General features: G+C 44.1%; 1 protein-coding gene across 2 annotated transcripts in view; it reads right to left on the bottom strand.

The window, feature by feature from the left end:
* The window catches only part of RALGAPA2 (Ral GTPase activating protein catalytic subunit alpha 2), a 259,317-nt gene that overhangs the window by 221,796 nt on the left and 9,825 nt on the right, over positions 1–27,696 (bottom strand). For both annotated transcript variants that reach the window (XM_058679223.1, XM_058679224.1), the window contains exons 2-3: positions 13,566–13,676; positions 6,718–6,770 (exon numbers count right to left, since the gene is read on the bottom strand). In XM_058679223.1, the coding sequence (XP_058535206.1) occupies positions 6,718–6,770; positions 13,566–13,676 (164 nt within the window). The remainder of the gene's footprint in view (positions 1–6,717; positions 6,771–13,565; positions 13,677–27,696) is intronic.

Raw genomic sequence — 27,696 nt, 5'->3', positions numbered from 1 at the left:
TCTGCTCCCTCAGCCCAGGGAGGAGCAGCCCACTGTCCTCAGCCCAGGGCACTCGAGTCAGGACAAGAAGCCTAGAGGACATGTCAGTAAAACTCCAAGTCCGGAGCTCAGCGCACTAATCTAGCAGCTAACATCCTTGCCTTGAATGCTCCGGGATCCCACATGGGCGCCAGTTCTAACCCCAATGGCCTCACTTCCCATCCAGCTCCCTGCTTCTGGCCTGGGAGGGCAGTTGTGGACAGCCCAAAGCCTTGGAAGCTGCATGGGAGACCCAGAGGAGGCTCCTGGCTCCGGATCGGCTCAGCTCTGACCATTGCTGAAGATTTTCCATTCTGTCTCTCCTACTCCTCTGCATGTCTGACTTTCCAATAAAAATAAAATCTTAAAAAAGAAAACTCCAAGCCTGAAGTGAACGCCCCTACCCAATAAGCGTACAAACATGCAATACACTGAGGATAGACTAGTGTTCAACGAAGAGGAACAGTCTTTTGGGCGATTCCAACAAAGCCTCTGCTGGAAGGCTCAGAAATTCTTGAATATGGGAGTGAATATGAAACTGTTTAAATCAAAATTACTGAACATTAAATCTTTCAAGTGTGCTAGCTTCATTGCAAGCACTTAATTTCCCCCTGTAGATAACGATTATTCAGTTGGAGAGCGTAGCTCATGAACACTCTCTCCTACCTCTGGCAAAAACAGTGCTGGGCAGCACTGCTCTAGAGACAAAGCAGCCAAGACGTTTGAACGCTCAAAGACTACTCAACATGGCCTAGTATTTAAAACTATTTAAAGCTCAGTGAAAGCATGCAACCACATTTCATGCCGAAGAAGGCTCCCTCATGGACTTCCTACCTGGTGAACAAAGCTACATTTGTTTAACCACAACTCTGTGGAGGTGGAAGCGACACTGGGTCTTGTCCCCACCCTCACTCTATGGACACAGAAGCCAAGGTCAGGAAAGGCTAAGTGACAGCATCAAGCTTGTCCATGTGAAAGCCTGATCAAAATGCAGACAGCTCTTCTCACACCTTTTCCAACAGCTTTCATTTGGAGTTTTACATAAGAAAAGCAAGTTAAAAAAAAAAAAAAACACCAAATAATCCATGGGAAATAAATGAAGAAACTGATTTTCATCCAAAAATAATCACTAACAAATACAAATCATTGTGGGGATTATCTAGCATTGCAAATAATAGCTGCTGCTCTCAGGAGCTTTATGTTCTCATTAAAGACAAGGATATGGGTGGCACGGTGAGTTAAACACCAGTGTTGGATGCTAGCATCCCAAGCCAAAGTGCTTCTAGTCCAGTTGCCTGGTAGAGCAAATGGGAAGAAAGCAGAAGACGGCTCAAGTCTTCAGGGAAGACCCAAATGGAATTCCTGGCTTGTAGCTTTAGCTTGGCCCTGACCCAGCAGTTGCATGTGTTTGTGGGAGTAAAACAAGGTCAACGCATAGAGGATCTTCACCTCTCTCTGCCTGTCACTCTGCCTTTCAAGTAAACCAACAAGTCTTAAAAAATAATAATAAAAAGAAAAGCCCTAAGAACATCCAGCTATTATCAAACAGTAATACATGCAGTGTCACCATACGAGTTCACGGGAGGAAATGAGCACTTCTAGCTGGAACTGGCAGGAGCAGCACTAGGTCGGAACAGAATCCTAAAGGGACAGGGCCAGATAAGGACACAAGGGCAATCTGAAAAGAGAATGGCACAAGGAAGCAGAAGTGAAACTATGCAGAGAGGCCATGGAGCAGAACAGCAGGGGCTGCAGAGCACTTCCAGGGTATGGCAGCAAGTGGAAACATGAAGGGAACCACGGACACGGGGAGGGGACATGCAGTGTGAGACCAGCATGGGTCCCACTTGCCAGGTAAGAGAGCACCCAGTCTGACCTCTAGGAAAAATGATGCCAACATAAAAATGCTTCATCTGGCAAGCCAATTTGGATACAATTTATACACCAAATGTCCTATTCACTTCTCTTTTCAAACTCTGAAATTTGGGGAAAAAATGATGAGAACTCTGGTTATGTTTTGAAACTAAGCCTCTTTTTAGGGTGTTTTTCATTAAAGTATGGAAAGATAAGGAAACTTAACGGCATAATTCCAACTGATTACACTTCTCTACTTGAAGTGTATACATCATAGCCAATGGTTTACAACTCCGTCTCTGTATTAACCATATTTTCTGATTTTTCTGAATTACTGGTGTTCTGAATTCATGGTCTTGTTGGTCTGGGGGGTAATGTGACACACACACACCAGTCCTGGTCAGTTAATTCCTGGTCAGAGTGCCCACTAGCATGCTTCTGATAAGCAAACCTCTCCTCTCAGGGCCTTCACTCTCTGAGGTGGCAGCCTCCTTCCCTAATCACCCAAGTGTTCAGACAGCAGACAGCCAGGGCCACCCTAAGCCCAGTGTTCATGGAAATGCTCCAAACTTTCTAGTCCTAAACCTGCTTGGCTTGCTTACCGTGCCTACCACATTCTTTCCTACCCTCAGTTTCATTCTGTCTCTGCCTGCTAGTCTCACCTTGATACTTTCCCCTCTGGCCCCATGTGCATACTAGGCCTCCTCTCATGTGTCTTACCACAATGACTAAATCAAGTCCCACGTACCAACGCATCTACAAGGCTCCCAAGATCAATCATCCTTTGCCATATGCAGGGAACTACCTCAATGGCCCCCACCAAAAGGTCACTACCAAACAGAGCCATCCCGGTAGTGATCTCTGAGGCTCAGAGTTTTCGCATGGGCTCATCCTGATCCATCGGGTTACTAAGAAATGCTAACATTGCTCTGTGAGGATGGAGGCTGACTGCCCCACTCTCTGCTGCATCCCCAGCCCCCAGACTCACAGCACACAGCCCATGTGTCCAAGGAACAAAGGGATGAATGAAGAAACTGTGTAAGAATAGGAACATGTTGCTACAGATGGCCTGTGCAATATAGTATGAGAGGCCAATCTCAAGATTCCTAAATAGTAAGCACAATGGCAATGAGATGAGAAAATGGGTTCTAGAGGTTGACTATAGGTTAAACGTCCATTCTGCCATCCACCAAATGTGTGGCCTTGGACACAAAGCCCCAAATCTTTCATCAATAAAAGCTAGAAAGATAACACCTACTTCAGAAGAAAAAAGTCAAACAGGATGGCCTATGTAAGACATTCACATTCTGATCAAGATGACAATGAAAATTCATGTTACATATACTTAAAACAGAAAGCAACGACAGATGAAATAAGAAGCAAAAAACTACAATAAAAAATAAGGGACCGGCATTTAGTATAGTGGTTCAGATGGCATATGAGACACCTGCTTTCACTATCTCAATATCCAGATTTAAATCCTGGGATCCTGGCTTCCCACATGGGAGACACAGAGTTCTGTTACAGGCATTTGGGGAGGGAATCCACAGACAGATGATACCCATTCTTTCTTTCATCTCTCTCCTCCCACTTCTCCTTCTCACCCCCATCTATCAATCCATCCCTCCCTCTCTTCCCTTCTGCATTTTAAATTACTTAAGATTATGTTTTAAAAAGTAACAGTATCCCCATAAACCAGCAACAGAGATCCTAGGGTACCTATTATCTGACGCCACAGCCAAGGTGCTGAGATCAACTTCCAAAGGGTTCAAGTGCTGCCAGAGATAAAGCAGACACAAAGGTCTGCTCAGGGGCTGCAGTGAGGACCTGGACATGGACTGGGCTGCAGCCTCACATGCAGCCTGCTTGCTTTACACTCTAGTATCTCCAGAAACTCACCTCGATATATGACCCTGCTTTCTTCTAGTGCATTCCTTATTTATAGGATATACCTATCCAGGGTCCCTTTTGTGATTTAGCCCATCTTAATTATTCCACCTCTTCTGAAGGAAGCCTTTCCCAATTATTCACACTGATAAGTACTCACCTTCAAATCCTCATAAAGCATCTCTTTATAGGGCACAGCAATGAACTCACTCAGGACCCGAAACAAAACACAGAAATTACAACCTATCTTCTAAAGTCAGAGGCAGAGCGAGAACACAGCATAAACAATAGTGATGCAAGTTGATTACTCATTCATATTTACTACACAAGATGAAATTTTCATGAAGCCTTGGATAATACATAGTTGCCTTATTATGTAGATGACTAACTCCCTGTAAATGGCAGTGCATCAGGAATAGCACCCTCCTCCAGTCTAGAATTTCTAGGCATGAAGGGAAGGAGTCAAAACTTCCTCTGTGGAAGGTCTAGGACTAGGACCTCCGAGCAGCTTTCCTGCTCCAGGACAATGAACCCTGAGATCAACAGTAGCAAGTGTAATTGTTAAAACGTGGTAGGCTCTCAAGAACATGGAGCAATTACCCAGAATGTAAAAAATATTAGGGGAAGAGGTGGGAATAAAGCAGAAACGAGGTTAAAAGTAAGCCAAAATCTGATCTGTGGGCAACAGCAGGTAGCAGGGAATAAACGCCAATACCAGCCCTTGGACTGCAAGTGTCAGCCCTTTCCAATCTGCAGTCACCCCCTGCACGCTAACTCGCACTGAACCTGCAAGTGCATTAATAAACCAGATTCACAAAACAATGATAGTGATCCAAGCAAGAGAATTCCCAAACTCCTAGAAAAAAAGCAAAGACAAGCCTTCTAAAGGAAACCAGTATTAAATGTGTATTCAAATAATAGAGATCTTAAAATTCCAGCACAGACAGAAGTTACAGCTCCTTGAGATCCATAGCACAGTGGGGTGACTACAGATCACAGGGGCACATTAAACACCCCAACAAGAACTGGAGGAGAGCAGCTGGGGCTGAAAACATAGGGAACAGGTGCGAGCTGCAGATGCTAACTGCCTGATGTGTTCTGCTTAGTCTGTACACTTGGGTGGCAATGCTGCACTGTGCCCCCTAAAGACAGGCAGCAAGGAGGCACTCGGTGCAACAGTTACAATGCCCCATCCCATGTCAGACAAAATACCTGTGTTCAAGTTTCCACTTCAGGACAGATTCCAGCCTTTTGCTAACGTGTGCCCTGGGAGGCAGCAGGGAATAGCTCAAGTACTTGGCTCCCTGACACACACACAGGAGTCCTAGCATGAGTTTCTGGCTCCTGGCTTCAGGCTGGTCCAGTCCAGGCTGCTACTGGCACAGGGGGAGTAAGTCAACAGTAAATCTCTCTCTCTTTGCAAATAAAATTGATTAATTTGAAGAAAGATGCAAATAACATGCAAAACAATGTTAAGCCAATGCTTACAGCACGGGCATCCCGTACATGGGAATGTCAGTTTGATTCTTGGTCACCCAAGTTCCAATTCTGTTCACTGCTAACTAGCCTGGGAAAACAGCAGATGAGGCCCCACTGTGGTGCAAGAGGAAGTTCTCGACTTCTTTTCCAGCATGGCTGGCCATGGCTGCCGTGGGCATTGAGGGAGTCAACCAGGAGGTGGAAGATCTCTGTTCATCTCTCCCTCCTTCTCTTGGCTTCTTTGTCTTTCAATTAAATAAATCTTTAAAGTTCTTTTTAAATAAAATGAAGAAAAGAGTGAAGTTTTTTCCCAGGAGTGGGGAGGGGGAAACAAGATCAAGGGTAACAAAAGATGCGTGACAAGAAATCAGAGAGAGAGAGCTGAGATTATCAACAGATCCTGATAACCCAAGACCGTGAACAGGAATGTCAAGGAAACAAATGGTAAATAGTCAATAACCCACATTGAAAAATGAACAGGCATTAAGAGATTATCAAAAGCAACCAGTTACAAATGAGAAACAATCCAAAACCTGGTGAAACAGCAAAAGGAGAAAGTTGTGGATGCTCCTGCTTCATATACCAAGATCATACACTAGTCACAAATAACAACGTGCTAATTTTGTTTTAAACTGCATTAGGATATGTATATCCTACATCGGAGTGCCAGCATAGCGTCTCATCTCTGCTCCTGGCCCAGTTCATGTCAATGTGCACCCTAGGCAGTGACGGCTCAAGCAGATGACTAGCATAACTAGCCAACCTGTCCATTCATATGGAAGACCCAGATTGGATTCCCAGCTCCTGGCTTCAGACTGACGTAGCAGGGACAGCAGGACTGAGGGGACCAAGAGATGGGATTTCTCTCTTGTTCCATCAGTCCGATCTGTCTCCATCACTCTCTGTCTTACTGTAACTCTACCACACAAATACGCATATACACACACATATGTTGCCAATTGGCAACAGCAGCAGCCTGATTTAATGTAAATACTATTCAAAAGTTTCCCAACCTCTAGCCACAGGATACACGGAATGACCACCTTCCTTCCTTCCTTCTACTCATCAGTGGACTACAGGGTAACTTAGAGAAACAGCATATCTAGTCAACCTGTCCATTCATAATTCATAAACAATCTGACATTTGACCAAGAAAGCAACAATAAAGTGTAGGAGTTAAATAAATCATTGCATTCACTTAATCCGGTCGGAATTGGTAAATTTAAAAATGTGTGTGAATCTTAGAAGCAATGTGTAAAAAAAAAAACAATGTGAAATATAAAAAGCAAGTCACATATGACTGCTCCACTCAAAATCCAACAGAACCACACATCCAACCATCTAAGGATGCAAATGCAGGTGGTACAATTTTTTTAAGAGAGAGGGGGGAGAGGAGAGGCAGGGAGCCCAATTGAAGATCTAAAATACTTTACTTCCAATAATCATGCTAAAAAGCTACAATAATTGACCATAACTTACTTCAAAAAGAAAGAGGATGGAGTCCAGCTCCTCCCTTTGGGATTTGTTATTCCCTGGAAGATAAGAACACATACAGATATTACAACAATGTTTTAACTTTAGGATATTAGAAATTATCTTCAAGAGCATCTTGAAACATTTAGCCTCAACATAAGCAGATTTATTCAAAAAGTACTTGGAGTCATATAGAGCACACATTGGGAACACATAGGGAGATCACAGACAGACTGCCCAGGGCTGAATCTGCAGAGCTGCCCCTCGCTAGCTGTTTAAAAGACAGCTGGTCATGTTTCCAAGTTATTAGCAATCCCTGGCAGGGAATCTATTCACTTCCCAACAAGTTACTTACAACCTCAAATTGCGGCAGAATGTATAGCAAAAACAGAGTTCTGGCTTGGCAGTACACGCAGGTAAAGAAGCAGCAGTAAAAGTAGTGCGTCTCTGGGAAATGGTACAGTTCCTTTTCGTAACAGTGACAATTAAAAAAAGAAACCTGTAACACCTGTGGCAGCAGTTAAACTTTATTGTGCACTCTATATACCAGGAAGGGTGCTAAAGTTTAGTTTACATCATCTAACTCAAGAGTCAGTACAAGCTGTTATAAAGGGCTAGAGCAGACATTTCAGGCTTTTTCAGGTCCCTCTTGGCATCCACAGCAATCACAGACAATATATGAGTGAATGGGTATGGCTGCAGTCAAAAAAATGCCACTGCAGCTGACACTGACAAAGAAGTGAAAGTGCCACATGGGATGCCCACATCTCACAGCAGACCATCAGTTTGAGTTCCAGCTGCTTCACTTCATACGCAGGTCCCTGCAGATGCACGTGAAGGCACTGTATGATGGTCCAAAGCGCTTGGGCTCCTGCCACCCATGTGAGAGATCTAGATGGAGTTTCCTGCCCACAGTGTGGAACTGGTGCAATCCTGGCTGCTGTGGCAATTTGAGGCATAACTACAAGAAGGAAGACATTTCTTCTCCCCCTCCCCATCCCTACTCCGTCCCTGCTGCTCCTCTGTTGCTCTACCTTCCAAATAAATACATATATGAGAGCTAAATGGGATGTGGAACAGATTGAACAAGTCTGCGGTACATACTGGCATACATGGGAACCAGGATAGGGGGCAGGCCTGGTGGGGGTTATGGGGAGTCGCCCCAACTAGGCTGCAGCTCCACTGGTTTGTGCGAGGGCCGAGTATGAAGTGGGCAGGATTGGGCTGGACTACAACACCCATCGGTTCGCATGGAAGACGGGTGGAAACAGAACTGACCTAGCAATTGCATGTGCATAAGCTGATTGGGGTGATAGACGGTGCCAGACCCTGAACCGGCAAACTCACACAAGAATCAGGTCTGGGATCACCTCAGACGAAGTTTCTTTGGAGATACCTCCAACTGAACTGCTGATCTCAGAACTCCAACCATGAAGAGACTATGTCAGCCAGTGGATACTGAAGAGATTTCATCGTGCTTGGAATGGCGAGATTGGCAGCAATTCAGACCTGTTGAACTATCAGAACTGCTTGAGCAGGACCCTCGGAGCATGCCTCACATCAGGGACCTGGAATGGGTGGGAGGCTGGGTGGGGCTTTTCCCTTTGTTTCTCCCCTTACCCAGATACAGGGGAAAAAAGTGATGATGTTAGTGTGGAAACAATGGTATTACCCACTTTCCTGTAGCCCTTGACCCTTTGTACCCTTATCAACTAAATAAGATTATTAAAAAACAAACCAACCAACCTTAGGTCTAAATACATAAGGCACAGAAGGTTAAGCTGCCAGTAGCTATACTGCAGCACTTGTTTTTGAGTCCCAGCTGCTCTGCTTCCATGTACCTGGGAAAGCAGAAGATGATGCAAATGTTTGGGTCCCTGCTACCCACAGAGAAGATACAGATGAAGTTATTAGCCCCTGGTTTCAGCCTGAACCAGTCTCAGGCATTGTAGCCTTTGGGAAGGGAACAAATGGATGAAAGATCTCATGTTTTCTATGTCTCTCCCATTCTCTTTCCTCCCCACTCCCCCATCACTTTGCCTTTCAAGTAAAAAGTAAATCTTTAAAAGGAATAAACAAAACTTTATTTATAAAGTCAGGCAGTGGGCTGTTTCAGGCTCCTGATCTAAGTGAATTGTCACAGCTCTGAGTAGATTCACTCATTCATTGAAAAGTACTGAAGAATGTCTACAAAACAGATAATAATCAACAATCCCTGCCCCGAGGAAGTTTATATTTTAGCAGAAGGAAGGATTCTACAGTTATGCAACAAATAACAGTGAAGGCAGATGGAGAAGACCAGAAAAAAAGGATGTGTGTGTGTGTGTGCATGGTTTTGACAAGGAATTAGGGAACACCTTGCTGATAAGCTAACATCTGAACAAAGATCTGAAAGAGATAAGAAAGCAAGTAATACGGAAATTTGGGGGAGGCCTGTTCCAGAAGAGGAAGTGGGCAGTGTAAAGTCCTGTGACACTACAGGAAACACCCAAAGCCTTTAAAGCTGGCATGGTGGGGAGGGAGGGGGAGATAGTAGCAGCTAAGGTTGAAAAGTAGATGGAAAAAGAAAGCAACCGTTGTTAATAACCCTAGGAATGAAATGCCATGGAAGAGACAAAAGCAAGCGAGTCAAGATTTGGCTCAGATGTTTAAAGCAAGGGCTCCGGCTGCTCTTGGGGGAAAGAGTACGGGCAGCAGATCACTTCCGGGACTACTACGATAATGCAGGGTTAGCGTGGTAAACAAAGAGAGGTTGCTCGATGTATTTTGAAGTGAGACAGCCAGGAACTCCAAGGAGTTAGCTTGAATACGTCTGGAAGCCTGAAGTTATCCCAGGGTTACCTCATATTCCTAAGAAGTGATTTCCTTTATTCCTTTATTACTGACTTTATTACTTCCCTAAATTCCAATCAGATGGACTATATTAAAAGTAAGAAGATTTTTAAAAGTTTGCTTTGTTTTCATAGGTTTGTTTCATTATGATTACTATCATCTTGTAAATTTATTTGAAAGGCAGAGTGACAGAGATGGAGGGAGAGATACAGAGAATAATCTTCCATTTGTTGGTTTACTCCTGCCTGCACCACACAGAAGCCAAGGGCCAATAACGCCACCAGAGTCTTCCAGGTGTATGGTAGGGGCCCTGATAAGCTAGCATTCTGACACGGGATGCTGATGCTGCAGGTGCTGGTATTCCCACTACACCACAAAGCAGAATAACAGAAGGGACAAAGGAAGTAAGCTCCCATCCACTGGTTGGTCTACAAGGCTGGTCCATGCCAAAGACAAGATTCATCTCAATTCTTTGTAGTAAAGTGATCAGTTCTTCACCCTCCCACCAAAACACATCTATTTTCTATCCTTTGAATCTGGGATGGCATGCAACTTACCAGGGCCATGTGACATTAGCAAATGTAAGGCCAGCACAAGCTTGAAAGTCTTACATACTTGCTGAGCCTGGGACTTGAGGACCACTAGGTGAAGAATAGCTGCTAAATGGAGAATATGAGGCCACATGGAAGGGAAGGAATAGGTGATGTGGTCAACAGCATAACAACCACAAGACAGGCGAATGAGGGCCTCTACCACCAGCTGACCTCAGGGGCATGAGCCAGTCTAAAGCAAGGCTGCCTGCAGATCCAGGAAATCCTAAATTTAATGGATGTTTTAAGGCATTCAGTTTTGAGGTGTTTTGTTACGCAGCACAAACCTACTGATACACAGCCTTGAGTAGCCTCATATTTTTTTATGAAGTACTGACAGAGGCCGAAAGAGGAGGAAAAAGATAAGAAAGAGGGTTTCCTTTTAAGATATGGAGTTTGTTTTTTTACTATTCTGACCGCACACGGTATCACATTTCCTCCTCCCCACACCTGTGAAAAAAGGTGCCCTGCTGCAATGCTAGGATGTAAGAAATCTTACCAATGTCGTAAAAAGAAAGTTCAAGATTTATTCCATGTCATAAGTCACAGGGAGACACAGAGCAATCCATTAAGAAAAACAACGCATTAGCATAGCACCCTGGGCATGTACCCATGCACGGCTTGGTGGCCTACTAGAGCCTGGAGCACTCAGTGCGACTGAGCCATCTGCCCTATGTCACAGCGTTCCAGAGTGCCTCACCCAGAATGCCTGCCCTTCCCACTTGACATATGCCTCTCTTTATAGGAGCAATCAGGACAATGAACAGGAAGTCCTTCTGTTTTTTTTTTTTTTTTTCTGCCTTAAAAGGTCTTATCTACACTCCTCTTATCTCTTTCTCCTTACCTAAGAAGGTCATCTTGCATACTCTCCTCCATATCTCTTTTTACTTGACCTTGCCTAAATCCAGCACCAGCACCTGTACCATCAGTCATGGTCATCTTTGGCTGGCCCTCTCCTTGGTCACCCAAAAGGCAGGTTCATCCCCCTAAAACCTTCCCATGGCCAGCTTGAGATAGGACCCCTGACATCAGTTGGAATTTTCTAAAAGGATACACTCACTGCTAGCTTCCACTGGCCCACTGCCCCACTGCCTGGCTTATCTAGAACTTCACTCCCAGCAGTTACTGATGACATCTTAATGAGCTCTATTCCTGGTCTGGTTGCTCCTTGCCTTCCTGTATCATCACCGCTAATCTTCATGAGGTGAACACACTATTCCTTGAGTTTCCACGAAAAACCAACTCCCTGGCACCTCTCCTCCTACCACTACATTTCAACACTCTTTCTCTGGCCCATAAAAGAAAGAATTAGCTTCAAGTTATGACCATCAATTTCTTTTTCTACATATACTTTCTGTGATCGGTGCTGTCCCATTCGGGAGTGCCTGGTGTAGAATCCCACACCACTTATGATCTAGCTCCTTGCTGATGCACCTAGCAGAGAGCACATAATAGCACAAATATTTGGCTCTTTGCCACCCACATGGGAGACCGGAGTGGAGTTCTTGGCTCCTGGCTTCAATCTGGCCTTGCCCATGCTACTCTGTGCATTTGGAAAGTGAACCAGCAGATGAAATATATCTCACTGTATGCACTTTCTCTATCTTGCTGTCACTCTGTCTTTAAAATAAACACATGCCCATATGTGTGTATGCGCGCATGCGCGCATTTAGGCCTCTCCTTTGGCAATAGTGTGATTCTACCTCTCTCCTCCCAAGCTCCTGTCCCTTTTTTTTTTTTTTTTTTTACTGTTCAGCCAATACCTGTCCCAGTGTATGCCACAGGTATTCTCGCACCTCCCAGGCTGCCCTCCAGAATTCCCATTGCTGTAATGGTATCTCCAAATCAGGCTCAACACTGTGGAAGCATCTGAGACTTCTTCCTTTCCCTTAAATTCAATTCTCACAGACAGTGTACCCACTGAGACACGGCACTGAGACCTTAACTACCTACTCCCTGGATTAGTCATCACCAGCTCTCTCCTGGACAAACAGCTCTCACTAGGATGGCAGCTCAGTTCTCCTAACTGGTCTTCCTGTGACCTGGTCCATTTACCATTTTATGGAATATGTGTCTTAGCAGCCAATGCTATCAAGAATTCCCATTGAAAGAACAATATTCAAACTCCTTAGACTAGAATCGAAAGATCCGAGGCATGCAAAATCTTTTTTTTTTTTTTTTTTTTGCACATCTCTTTCACTTTCCTTATAGTGTAAGAAAAAAAATGCATTTCCCACTTGTGCCCTAAGAACAGCTTCTCTGTCTTGGGTTAGGTTCCACCCTCCATCTGCAGTGCTCTTCCCTACCACTTGAGCTCATACATCTCTCCAGTGTCTCTCCCCAGAGCCAGTTCCTCTCCATAATTACATATGCTTATATGCATATGCATAATTACACCTGCGGCTTATTCTCCAGCCATTCCACAAACCTGATCTTCTCCCTGTGAAGTACGTCCAGAGTGATTTCTGGATTCTTCCTGGAAACAGCACAATGCCTTGCACAGTTACCACTTACATGCTGAATGAATGAATAGATGCAGGATAAAGCAGAAGTTGAACCAGTGTCAGAGACTCAGTTCAGGACATGAAAGCCCCTTGCCCAAGGAGTAAGACAGCCTCCTCTACAGATGTGCAACACAGATGGCTGGTCATGCAGATGGTGTTTCAACATCTGTCTGATGGTCTAGAATCAGTTTTTGCTTTTTTTAAATGGGAACAGCATGAATTAGAACAAAGGATCTTAAACATGAGTGCACATCTGTATCCTCCTAGGGGCTTATTAAAGCCCAGATAGCTCAGTTCCAGCCATCTGATTGAGCGTATCAATCAGAAAGTTCCCCATGGCAGGGAAAGTTTTTTTTTTAAGGTAAATTTATTTTGTTGCAAATTTTTTTCTTAAATCCATGTATAGCTTTTCCATAACATGCTTTCTATGAGCATTATGTGCACAGATTTCAAGTTTTGGGGAGTAAAATAAACTTATCTTTAGATTCTGTTTTCCCACGAACTCTCTGAAGTCCTCTCATATATAAACACATGCATTACCAACACACATGAAAGCAGACACAGGGTATCGTTCATCGCCAGTGTAGAGCCAGCCTGGGATCTGGGCAATGCAGCTTTCACTGTAAACCCTTTAGTGCAGCAGGGATCTTTTCATAGTGTGAACATCTATTACTTGTCTTCCTTTCCAAAGTAGCTCACACCTTCTGCAGGTCCCTTCCATCTTCTCTGCAGCCACCTCTCACTCATAATTAATAGCAGTATAAGAGGAAGTGCCAGGGGAACACAGATGGCAACCAGTCTGCTGGAACTGCACAGCTTTGCTTAAAGACTGGACAAGATGGAAAACTTCACATGTAGAATATGTGGCTCGTGATGACTTCCATGCATACAATTTCCTGAATATTAAAAAATTTGTAGAAATGCTTACCTTTTAATTTCAAACTGTTTTCCAGTGTTACAAAATTTTCATAGAAGATGAAATATATCTGAGAATAGTTGGTCTCAAAAAATTGCTTAAGGTCGCTTGCATCCACATTATCTGAAAAGAAAAAGTTTCCATTTATAGCAACACATTCTCACAATTATCAGAAATTTGTAAGTTTTTTTTTTTTCAGAAAAAAATGATAGACCTAGTTTTATTCACTAATAAAACAAAATTAGTATTCCTGTCTGTCAATTCTGTATTTCAAATAATTCTGAATTATACCTGGGTCTCGCACCAGTGCAGGAGCTTATAAGGCCAATTCAAGGTCAGAGCATACCCAGACCAGCCAGGACAAGGGGATAGGGATGGAGGGGTTCCTAGAGAAGTCACCTCCTCATACAGGCTGTGAGCAGGAATGGGTTTGTCCCCTGGGACTCTGCCAGTGAAGGTCCTAAATGACGCTCCTCCCTCTGCCCACCACACCAACCGAATGCCCTGGCATGACAAGAGAAGCCAGCTCAAGTGGACCCGCATGCCTCCCAACCACATGCCCATACCCTGCTCCTTGTGGGCCCCCAGGTGCCATCTCCCAACCTCCGGGTGACAAGTCCGCACACTTGTTTGGATGTTAGGGGACCTGCTATGTGCTCCTAGAGTTGTCCTTGGTGTACCAGAGTAGATGGGCAAGTGGTGCAGGGAACTTGGGCCAGAGACAATCCCTGTTGGGACTGTGTAGCTACACAGCCACTTCTTCCAAAGGGCCCCAGCAACACAGTTAAAATCTCACAACTCCAGTGACCACGGTCATGATCCTCTGTCAACACACCTTTATACATTTTCCTCAGCAGCAGAAGTTGTTTGTATTACAGAGTCCTAAGGAGCTCATGTTCTGAGAAAATGCACTAGTAATCTTCTTTAACCTACAAGAATTACTCAAGAAACAATATGCATTGCTATTCAACTCATAAGAAAACGACATCAGTAGCTTTCTAGTCTCAATACATACATATTAACATACCTATTACTGTGGTCAAAATCTATAAAATTATGCATAATACAGCTGGATCTAAAGAGTTCTTTTCCTCCAGGAATGAGATAAGGGCTTCCTGGAACAAGTCTCCTTGGCTTACTGAAATAATACACACTCATGAACTGCCAATTCACTCCAACAGAATAAAACTAAGCATAGGGCAGTGGAAATTCCTAGTAACCAATGAATTTACCTGTGTGCAGCCAGTAGAAATGAAACAGTATTAACAACCACAAGAGAAGTATCCTACTTAGGAGCCAGACAATCTTGATCAGGAATTATTAAGCATCTTATGCAGAATCTGCAGATTTAAAGGAAAGGTTTTGTACATTCTGATTCTGATACAAACTACTGGCCTACCTGCCACTAACTGTCCCCTCTGCCAGAAGCCCACTTAACCCAGGGACTCCTACGCAACCTGGCCCAGGCTGGGAACATCCTGTGCTGTGTGCCACATGCTCCCCCACCACAGAACGTATCCTACTGACTTACTTGCTAGTGGTATGCTAACTGATCTTCTCTGACTTAATTCTGATTGAGAAATCTGTCATCTCTATTTGATACAGAAGAGTACTTCAAAACTTTCTGGAAATGAAATTAAAGATAAGTGTTTTGCTACAGAAAAAAATTAAAACGCATAATTTTTTTCTAGATATGCATTGTCCATGAACCTTTTAAAGGCCCCTCAATACTTTCGTGAATGAACCAAATCAAAGAAACAGCTACCATAGGCAATTCTAAAATAAAGACAATGTGTAAGTCATCAGATCATACTGCACACAGGAATGACATAACTCTCAAATCCTTGGGTCTATCAGAAGAACTTCACCTCTCTGCTGCAGTCTCCTGTCAGCAGTAACTCGGAAGTCTCTAGGCAAACTTGACCCACATAGCCTGCAGCCAGATTTCAACTAAAAGCTCTAAGGGGTCTAAAAGGTCTCTCTCAAAGAAAACATGCCCAAAGGGCAGCACTTTCTCACTTTCAGAACCTGTTCTTCTCAGGTTGCCTTGCCTGAGCCGACAGCACCACCATCCACTACACTGCTTTGCTGCCTCTGTCCAGCGTACTGCATGGTACATCAGTGCACAGGCCACAGTGGTGCAGCCCTGGGCTGCCTTTGATCTCCCCAGCCCAGCTGGTCTACCCCACCATGGATCCTCCCCAGGGTTTCACCCACTGCCTGGGCTTTTGGCAATTACTCTCCCCATTTTACAGTGCAGCCAAGATGACAACTTCATAATGCCAATGAGAGAGTCCTGCTCTACTCAAAGTCTGCTCTAGGCCTGCAGTAGGACTTAAGTCCAAACTCCAGCATGGCCCAGGACCTGCGTGATGCTCTGCCTTTGACACCTTGGCTGCACTCCGCTCTAGTCTTCACACTCAACTTGCTATCTAGTCACAGTGGTTTCCTTCCACTCTCCAAACTTCCTCAAAATGTGTCTGACTTGGGCTGGCTCAGCAGGACCCCCTTTCCTTCTCCCCACCCAGACTTTCAGATAACTGGTTCCATCCAGCCTGAGATCCAGGAACCCACTTTACAACATCAAACAAATGTTCTGCACCTTCCTCTTCTGCCCTGGCCTTCTCCCTTGGCAGGCCCTGCAGGGCACAGAGGAAACCCAGAAGCGACAGTCTCCCTCCCATGGAGGATGTGGCTGCACTGACACAGCAAGCGGGCACAGAAGGGTGACTGAGTGCTCTCTCCCTTGTTCCCACAGAGATACTCAAACACCAATAACCTAAACAGAGAGGGGCCTCATCAAGCTAGTTGTAAGTCCACAGGTACACTGGGACACTCTCCAGATGCAAAACGCCCGGCTGCCAGCCATCTCCTTCTCCAGCCGGCCAAAAGCCTTCCTCCACAGGCCCACATGCTGGAGCTGAGCTTCAATTACTCAGTCACAAGACAAGTGGATACACAGTAAAGCCAGGACCTTGACAGCTGTAACACAGCCAGTCTAGTTACACCTGCGGAGTGTGCCTCACTGGGCTGCAGCCCTCTGCCATCAACTGCCCTCCACCAGACTTGAGAGTTGAAATCATTCCATTCACTCACTTCTTCACTGCCTGGCATTCCATTAAGAATGCAAGGTGCATGAGAACAAAAATTTCTGTTCAGATTTCCATCCTGGCTCTAAGGGCTTGGTAAATAAAAAAAAACTCAGTACATACGCAGGTACTTCAAAAAGTTCATGTAAAGATGACACAGAAGACGAAATGCTTTTGGTGTAAAAATGCCTGAAATTCATATAAAGTTTTTTCATAGCACTGTCCATGAACATTTTGAGATCCCATTTGTTAGACTAACAGAGTATCAAATATTTTATATCATTGACTCAAAATCTAGAATCATTCCTCAATTTATCTTTTTTAAAGGATCAATGGAAAAAGTATGAATAGAGTAAGCATAGCTCCTGAAGAGGGGAGCCAGAGGCACTGGAATTTGGCATCCTCTGGGAAGGAACACAAGTATCACATGCCTGATTTTTTGCAAGACTAACTGCAAGAGTATAACATCTGTCAGGAAGGCTTTACTAGGAAGAAAAATCACAACCAAACATCCTTTCGACAGACACCACTCCTGACCCTTTCATTCAAACACTTACTGAGCCCCTAAACCCATGCCAGCAAATGCTATGCCAACTTCTGGGAAATTCAAAGAGAAAGATCCAGGGCCCTCCAGCCCACAAAGGTGAAATAATCAACAGAAAGGGCGCCGTGTGAAGGTCGATGCTGGCATGAAAGCGGGGAATGGTCCACGTCCCACAGGGAAGTGGGAAATAGTAAAACTGCCATTCACGTATGCCACACTGTATGCCTTGAAAGGCATGTCCAGGAACTTATCTGAATTGTACCTCCACCCCATCAAGTACACAGGGCAAGTGTAGTCAAGGAAAAGAGATCGCACAGCCAGGTATCCAGATGGCCTGTCCAGGTCTTCCAATTGCAAAGTAGGGCTAGACAGAGGCAAACAGGGATAAATCAAGGCTAGAGACCAAGCTTCAGTAGGAAACAGCAGGGGATGGAGTGACGCTGAAGCAGCAGCTCTGGGTACCCTCCGGCAGCCCCCAGGAAGAGTGGGTGCAGGAGGAAAGACAAGCCCACGACTGAGCCCAGGCTGGAAAGCACCTCAGCAATGGGCACAGATGCCAGCAGGTCACTCTATGATCACCCAACTCATTAAAAGGCATAGTTAGCCACTGGGAAGCAAACGGCAGCCAACAGCCTTGCAAAGTCAGGGATCACCTCAGAATTTCTAAAGACTTCTTTATTCATTCTTCACTACCAATTAAAACCTTCTATTATTTTCCTAGTATCTTCCAAAGACAATTTGTAAAGATTTATTCATTTTTATTTGGAAAGGCAGATTTTTACAGAGAAAAGTAGATAAAGAGGGAAAGATCTTCTACCTCCTGGTTCACTCCCAAAATGGCAACAATGGCCCGAGCACTGCCAACCCAAAGTCAGGAGCCAGGAGCTTCCTCAGTTTCCCACAAGGGTGCAGGGTACCAAGGACTTGGGCCATCCTCTACTGCTTTCTCAGGCCACAAGCAGGGAGCTGGATAGGAAAGGGAGCAGCCAGAATACAAACTGGCCACCATATGGGATGCTAGGGCTTGAACATGGAGGATTAGCCTATTCAGCCACAGCGCCAGCCCTGACAATCTTCTATCTTCCACACTAAAACATCGTCTCCTACCTCTTTGCCCAGCTAAATCTCTTGTTGACAATTATTCCTCCACATTTAGCTGAAAGGCAACAGCAACAGTTGGGAAAAAAAAACCCTTAGGGGCCTGGGAAAGCCACAGAGGATAGCCCAAACCCTTGGGAAGAAGCTCCTGGCTCCTGGCTTTGGACTGGCTCAGCTCCAGCCATCAGGGCCACTTGGGGAGTGAACCAGCGATGGGATATCCTTCTCTCTGGCTCTTCTCTCTGTAAAATCTGCCTTTCCAATAAAAATAAATACATATTTTAAAAAATCCTTTAGGACAGACTATGTTCAAGTGCAGAAGCTGCAGAACCTGTGGCAAGTTATTATATATTCTGACTCTCAATGAGTGGAACAGACAAAGGTTCCCAAGGGGATACTGTGATATTATAATAAGCATATGTGAAGTACTTACAAGAGTGTCAGCTGGTATTAAATAAGTGTTAGTTGTTTCATAATTCATCAAGCATCACTTAATAGAGATATGTTCTAAGCACTGGTTGTTAGGCAATGTCAAAGGATGTACCTGCACAAACCGGGGTAGTACAGTCTACTGCCATTTAGGCTAAGTGACATATACAGTATTATAGACATGATCCATCACTGACCAAAACAATGCTCCGTGGCACATGACCTAGCTCTTAAACACCAGGTTTTACCAGGCAGGAGTAATCCAAAAGTCAGGTACCTATGAGGCCATAAAATTCAATTACTCAGAAACTGGGATGTTTTATGAACCCATCGTTTATTAAATACATAATACTCCAAATGGCAGTAAGCACACTATAAGAAAAAGAGAAAGACAAGAGAAGAGAAGGGAAGGGAAGGGAAGAGAGGAAAAGACATACAGACATGTAACCAGTGGAATCATCTGTTTACTTTCACATAGAATTCTTAATGACAGCTCTCTCCTGCTGTTTAATAATTAGGAAAGTCATAAGACAGCCACACAGCCATCCATTCACCCCTGCCCCAGAGCCAAGAGCCATCCCAGCCCTGCTGTATCAAGCACAGCTGTCACTCATACTCCTTGGAGAATGGTAACAGAGGCCAGACGATCAAGATTACAGCCTGGTGATAGGGGAAAGCGATAAGGGAATAAGTGAGGCAAACTTGACAACTTCCAATGGTCATTCAGAAAGACTGGCTGAGAACAAAGGAAACAAGGTGGAAATGAACTGTCAGATTTAACCTAGTAAGTGTAGACAAGGATGAAACACACCATTGGTTACTTACAGGTCAGCAGGACTGTGGTGATTCCACATTTTAATAACTGCCTCACACCCTTCCCTTCCACTTGCAGCAGAGAGAAAATGCCGTAAATCATTTGTCTTCTCCATCCACATCTCTGGAACCCATCCCTCCACACAAATCTGGGCTGATGTTCTGCCTTGCTTTGATCTTTCAGTCTTTAGAAACCTCCACAGGGATGGCTAGGAAAACCCCAGACATGTGCTGAATCAGGGGAGTGAGGCAATGCCTGGAACAGGGCTGGAACCAACCCAACAGTCCAAAGCAGAACTGCCCTGGCCAATAGAGACTCAGCTTCGCAGGGGGAGGAAGGAAAGGCTTGCTGCTGCAGGTTCGAGGTCTGGGTTTATCACAAGTACTGAGGGAACGTCACACGACTGCTCCACAAGCTGCAAGGAAGCCCATCAAGCCCATCAAGCAAGCCCATCAAGAGGTAACCCCAAGTAGAACACACTGGTGCCTCCCCTGTAGAAGCAAAGGCAGTTTGCTTTCAATTTGCAAAAGATTCCAGTAGCCAAGGCTGCCCTCAGATACAACCTCTGTGTCCACAGTGACCCTTGAAAGTCACAGGGAAGGAAGACAGGGACAGCAGTATTCAAGACCTACCCACGTTGTCAATACAGTGGTAACCGCAGATAAAGGAGCAGAGTCTTCCTGGGAGAAGCAGCAACTCTACATAAGTCTTTCCAGACTCAGCACCTACCCAGATCCTAACACAGGAAGTGCACAGCGGATGACTGTGACTCAACAGCCAGTTAACACCTTTACCATCATGGTTATTGCAAAAGGAAATGTCACCTCTGAAAAAGACCTGTCACATACAAACACAAAATCGTGTGGAAGGAAACACTCATGTACTCGTGTAAACTTAACACACCAGATACCATCATGGCCTGAGATGTGAGGCCTCGTCAAGTTGCGGTATGAGACGCCTGGGATAAAAGGATGTGATGGGAGGGGGTAGGCAGGACGCACAGAGTCTCTCTGGCCCCTTTAGCTAAGCCCTACGCAACCCCTCAAGTCAGCTGGCTCCCCACCCTAACCCCCACCACTCTCTTTAGGGTGCCCCAAGCCCAGGGGTCTCAGCTATGCCTCCTGCTGTTATATCCTAGTCTTGCCCGCCAGACTGTGGGCAGGCAGTGCTGGGTGTCTCCATGCACCCAAGGCAGACACTGAACAGCTGCACATGGAATAAACCTATCAATCAGCAGAATGTAGATATATGAACAGGCTTGATAACTAAACCCCTTGCAGTGAATGAAGAGAGTATTGCTAAAGATCATAGCAAGCAATTATTTTAAATAAAAAACCAATTACCGTAACACTATAGAGAAAAATAGACAAAGATTCTTCCAAACCACAAGAAGGACTTTGGGCTACTAACCAAGATATAAATGGTAAGTTAATAAAACTGGGACACAAGCAATGAAAATTCAATCTCCCATTATAATTTCTAGTAAATAGCACTGTTCCCAATATAATAGCATAAAAGTTCCCTCATTCTTGAAACTACCAAGGTTATTCACTTCCCTAAATTATTTATATACCACCTATTACATAAAAACCTATATCATGATATACAAAACTATTTGAAATATGAAACATCCTACTTAGCATAAAACTATTACACTTGTAAATATGCTTTAAAGTGGATTTACATTAGGTAAAATATATGGTAGCTTTTAGTTTTCTACAAAACAGCAATAAATTACTATCATGCTAATTTATGCAGACATCTTTTTATTCTTGAAATGTCTAAAATTTAAGGCATAACTATTACACTAGCATGTATTGCCAATACCGCACTTTTAAACAAACCAATGTCCCAGGGTCCACAATTCCCTCTGTTGGTCAATTAAAGCAGTCAAAACCAGAGTTCACAAGGAGACCCTGACCATGGTAGTCACAAAAAAAGTTCAAAAGGAACTGAAAATTCACTAAAATCACCCACAGTTCATGAGCTCACATCTCTTGAACATGTACTAATTACAGGTCAGAACTCCCCAAGATTTGAACCTCAGTCTACAACCCCAGACCCAAGTTCTATCCTACAAACCCCAACACCATGGGCAAGTTCCTTCCTGGGCTTCCTGCATTAAAATCAAATCAGAAAGAAAATCCATCCCAAACTTCATCCTTCCCCACGCTCCATCTCATTTCCATTTCAGTCATATCATTTTTGATAAAAGAATTTCTGCAATTTTTTAAGTTATCATGTCCAGTCATCATATATACAGTACCTATAAAGACATAAACTGAGCAACAAAAATAACAAATTTTATGCTGCTGAAGTATCTGCAGAATTGAAAATTTGGGAATTCATGGGTTAAGAACCAAAGACCAAAGTTGATTCTGCAAGTACACTTTAAAGTACCATGGATTATGGGAGTTCAGAAAAATTCTCTCAAGTACCTTGCTTTCAATTGCATCCTCTTTCAGGCATAAGCAGCTTTGGGGATGTTTAACAAGAATTCCTCCCAATATTACCCCAAGGGTAACCGACCACATAACAAGCAAGACAGTCCAGGATACACTTCACCAGAAACAATGGGAGGTCCTCCTTCCCTTCGCTGGAGGCCCTTTCCTGAGGATCCCAGGGCCAGGCACACTTCTTCCTCAGCCCTCTTTGCCCTGTCCTCATTCTTGGACATGTCAACAGTTACACAGATGATGCCCGACTTCCTCATCTCTAATGAAGCCATCGCGCATCCATCACCCACACCAAAGGCAAGATCCTAACTCCAATAACTAGTTATCCTCTCCATACCTCCCACGCCTCATTCTCAAGCAATCCACTCTCCTTACTACCTGTCTTTCCTGGCCACCCCTCTAGAACCCTGATGCGAGCAACTGTTCAACCCTTCTGGGTCCTTGAACTCAATGCACCACCATCTTGTCTTCTTTCCCACTTCATTTCTGTCTTTTTAATCAGCCTTTTTGTTCTCCCTCAAGCCTCCTGCTCTTTTCTCCCTCTACATACTCATTCAGCACCCGAGCATCAGTTATAACCTTGCTGCAATTCAAAATATTTATCTGAGCACAGGCCATGTGGCAGATACAATTTTTTTATTCTTTTGCATTAAACAGCTCATGCATGTGAGATAATCAGTTTGCATATATATCATTGACGATGTATAATAACAGAACACACTTCTAATTCATCCATCCAACCAAAGTGTCAGTCCCAATCAGATCTTTTTTGTCACTGCTGTTCTAAAGAGTGTTGGTAATTCATTGGCCATTCCTCACTTCTCTTCAGGACCAAAAGCTAATACATATGCATTCTGTGGCCAAGCAGCAGTAGCCTGGGCCATGACAAAGAAAAGAACATTATAACTCTGCATTAATCCTTCTGTAGGTTTATCAGATTCCAATCTGCACACTACACTTTGCAGGAAATGAAGCCATCTCAATGTTTAGCTTCATGGACAGCTTTGTTCGCTGTATCCATTACAGTCACAAGCTATATAACTTTTCCTCAAAGTATATTCAAGCATGTATCATAACTGACAGTTTCCCTCCACAAGCATTCTGCATCACACATGAACCTGCTGAGACTGCTGGCTTTCCCCCAGCTCCCTCACTCCCCCATTTCCTACAAGCAGACTCTTCTCACAGAGCCTCCGCTGTCCCTGAACGACTTGGCATGGTCAAGCCTGTGACCCAATACTAGCCGATAGGAAACAGCAGGAAAACCAACAGATGTTAGGAAAGAGTCAATGGTCTCAAAGAGATCCAAGAAGTTGTTCCTTTGTTTCCAGAAGTGTCCCTTTGTTTCATGCCTTGGATACCATGCAGGTGGCTGTGGGCATCCCACCACCCTGAGGTCAAACTGGCCATACCATGGGTAGAAAAGTAGAGACAGAAAGAGCCTAGATTGATGACATCCTAACTGCTGAACCAGAGAACTCTGGGCTGCCCTGCCTTAGGACTCTATGGGATGAGGGAAAGAAGAAGTCCTTGTCATTTGCTTATATTGAATTTTCTGTTACGTGGGACCAAAAATATCCTTGCAGATGGGATAGCTGAAATAAAAATTGATACGCAGCAACAGGGAATACAGTGTCAACTGAAAACATAAGAAAATACGTTCCCAACTGCATTTCCCAAGGTGGCACTCATTTTCATATCTTTATGCCTGTAAGGCAAACTGGATGTAGAATATAAAATTCTCTGAAATCAGACACTGTTATCCATGAGGAATCTATGTGTGAAAATATTTTGGATAAAGACATACTCTAAATACCTACGTTAAAGTTTTAAAAAGTCAAGCAATTTTTTTATTTCAAATATTTCTAATGTGCATTTATCGAATGCAAGACTCCAAAGTTGGCTTTTTAACAAATACCAAAACTAATGTAATAAGGCATACTATATACACCAATGAAACAAGGTGCTGCAGGTGCAAGAAAACACACCTGAAATACATGTGATTTGCTTTCTTTCAAAATATTTATTTTCTTCAAAGGCAGAGTGTCAAGAAGAAACAAAAACAGAGATCTTCAATAAGTGGCCACAACAGTTGGGGCTGGGTCAGCCTGTAGCCAGGAGTCAGAAACTTCTGGGCTTCCCCACAAGTGGCCAAGGCCCAAGTGCTTGCACTGTCTTTCACTACTTTCCCAGGCACATTGTCAGGAAGCAGGAGCAAAAGCAGATCCCTCAAGGGATGCTGGTGTGGTAAGTAGCAGTTTAACTTGCTGCACCACAATGCTAGCCCTTTCTTTTGTTTTAAAATTAAAAGAACGCAGGGGAGATTTGGAACTGAATACTTCAGTCCAGAAGAGAGCCAAGAGGATGGTTTAACAAGGATGCCAGAGACAGTTCACAAGGTACATGAGCTCCATCCTGAAAAGTTCAAAGGACATTTTTTTTCTGGGAAATTAACTCAAGATTCAAGTGGATGGGGCCAGGCAGGAAAAGCAGTCGCAAAACTGGCATCCCATATGGGCACTGACTCATGTGCCCACTGCCCCACTTCTGATCCAGCTCCCTGCTAATGGCTGGGAAAACAGCAAGTCCTTAGAAGTCTGTACCACGTGGGAGACCCACAGGAATCTCCTCTGCTCCTGGCTTCAGACACATCCAGATCCAGTTGTATGGCCCATTACAGAATAAACCAGTGGATGGAAGATTTTTCCCTATCTCTTTTTTCTGCTCTTTGTAATTCTACTTTTCAAATAAAAATACTTAAATCTTTTTTAAAAGAAAAGAAATTCCCAGTCACTGCAAGAATAACTTATAAGACATGGGAGGCCTCTCCTGCTTAACCATGACACTGACTGAACAACCTCTTCTTACAAGCACTCTGTGGAAGTGCTAAAGCCACGGCCATGCTCAGAAAAGCATCTCTGAACACCACGGGCTCTCCTGCTGTGTCCAAGACCGCCACAGCTGTCCTGAGCAAGAAACACGGCTCAGTGAGTGACAAGGCACACGGAAGAGCCACGACTCTCTTGCATCTTGCATTGAGAAACATAATGTAAACCCTCATCTGGGTCCTCATGGTCTGGGTACCTAGCATGAAACCAATCTGCAGTGTCTGCTGCCTTTTGTGATGAGTTATGCAGAAACATTCTATCAAGGCATGATATATAATAATAAATGTCATGTTCTAACAGAACATTAATACTGCCAGAGCCATCCGCATGCTTGTGTGGTTAGCCATGGCAGATCTCTGCTGTCCACATCAGGGCATTCTACTGCAGCTGCTTGGTCCCAGTGTGTGGGCTAACAGGCAGCCCAGCTCCACCTGTTCCTGCCTCAGACTTCACTCCTGTTCTCCCAGCCCACTCCCTGCTCCAGTGAGGAGGGACACCACCTGCCTGTGTCCCCGTCGTACTCCAAGTGTGTGCCTGCCAGTGGCTTCCATGGCCACGCTCTCTCCTCTGGCGCCTTTTTCCTTGCTGTCTTCAGGCACTGCTCTGTTTTGGGGTGAAAGACCTGACCTTTTACAATGTAAAATAAAGAAAACTTTCTTTACAAAGAAAATCTGTGCTCAGAAAACCAATTCAAGGCAGGTGAGCCAAGTCAAACCCACTTCCCACACAGGAACCATAGTAATCCCTTTAACCTAGAGATCACCTGAGGTCGCTGCCCTGCACTTAGTTCCCTGACACACTCCATGTTATCCCATGCAGAGCACCAGGTCCCAAGTGCTCTGTGGGACCCACTTTTCCCCCCTCTCTCCTATGTTTCGCTCCTCTCTCCTCCAACCCTACAGACATTTCCAAGCTTATTTACAACTTGCTGTTCTCTCTTCTTGGAACATTGTCTCCCAAAAATCAGAGTTACTTCCTTGTTTAAGTTGGGTCTCAATCCACCCCTCCCCACTTCAGAGAGGACCCCCTGGCCTCAGTACTAGCGTACTAACACACACACACCCTTACCAAGCTTTATTTACCCACCATCACCAAAAATGATACTGTATAATGGTTGGCTATCTGTTTTTGCCCATCTAGCCTAACAGAATGGAAGTCCTACGAAGGCTGAGACTTCATTTACAAACAGCACACGCTTCTGGAATAACCTGTGGAATAACCTAAATGACAATGTATATCATCTAACCTAGCCTGACTTAAAAGGTGGTTATTTTGACCTGGGCTTCTCTACTACCTGCCACCAAAAGTCTGGAAAAATACAAACACACCCAATGCACACTACCCTTCTGGTTGAGCAAAATAATTAAGAAAAGCCAAAATAGCCCAATCCAGTTAAACACATACACACAGCTGAGGGTCAGGGACTACAGAGGAGGGAGAGAAAGGAGTGCCTGGTCAAGTGGCATGGCGTTGTCTAGTACCCCTGAATTATTCACTTCAAAATAGCTAATTTTATATTATGCAAACATCTCAATAAAAATATTTAAATATACAGACAATGCTGAAATACAGTTCTTAGAGAACAGCTGTTGAGTGTATTCTAATTTTCAAGGAAAAGAAACTGGTCAAATTTATATATATATACACACACACACATATATAGATCACTGATATTACTGTAAAAAATTATAGTCCTATCAAAGTGCATTAGAGAGCTCACACAGCATGCTATCAGGAAAAATATTAGCTTTGCTAACGTAATAAGCAAATACATTTTAATTTTTATTGTTTATGTATCTTAGATTGTTAATATAAAGTGACATTTAAAGCACTCCCAGAAAAAAATTTTTTAGATTTTTACAGGTCCTGATATTTCTCCATTTGTGACTTATCTATGTATCTATTTTAAATATTTACTGAAATTTTTCAATAGGTAAGTTTTTTTAAGTATTGAGGAATGACTATTTACTCTCTGAAAAAGGTTCAAATATTTTTTTCACTTGCTTTTTATGCCAGCCAGAGGTCAAGTGTCTTTTGTGTGTATGCATTTACTTTAGGAGCAGAAAGAGAGAAAAGAAATACAAGTATGTGCAGCATGAAAGACACGCACAGGGCAAGGAAGAGAAGGACTATTTTCCTTCCAGCACAGGACAAGCACTCGCTCATCAAGCCTGACTCCAAAATGTCCTCACTCATCCCAGGAGCAGGGAGAGTGCCCTCCGTGCACCCTAAGGGTGGCCACAAGGGACTGAAGCAAGGTCACCCCAGAGATGTAGATACCCGCAGGTCCCCGGGGGCCTCCTCGCTCCCCTGTACCTTGGGAATCCCACCCAGGAATCTAGTTAAAATGTTCCTATTCTCAGAAGCTGTATCAGGCCCTTTGGAGCGAGTGGTGACTTTATGGATTTTTGTGAAGTTAAAATTTTACGGTAATTCTTTTCCAGGAATGAACTGGGGTCCTTGTCTGCCTCACTCACCACAGGTCTGGAACACTACTCTTGCCCCTTGCTCCCATCCCCAAGCACAACCAATCCCACCCTGCTCCCTCTTATCCACACAAACAGTCCTTTCTTGGGTTCAAATCCTGGCTCTTATCACTTAGGAACACAGTCCCTCCCTTCTCTTTACCTGTAAAATGCTCATATGACATTCCTTATCTCATTTAGGAGCATTGAATAAGCTAATGCGGGTCAAGGATTTAAGCCAATGTTCAGGCAACACAGAAAGTGCTGAATCTGAAGTAGACAGCAAGTATGTTAGCAAGCATGCTAGCAGGGGACCGAGACGCTGCCCCTGTTCCCACCATACTTACCATGCAGTGGAAA

This window comes from Ochotona princeps, chromosome 22 (assembly GCF_030435755.1).
Source record: "Ochotona princeps isolate mOchPri1 chromosome 22, mOchPri1.hap1, whole genome shotgun sequence".
Lineage (NCBI taxonomy): Eukaryota > Metazoa > Chordata > Mammalia > Lagomorpha > Ochotonidae > Ochotona > Ochotona princeps.
Note: the sequence above shows the minus strand (reverse complement) of the source record. Positions and strands in the feature narration are given on the sequence as shown.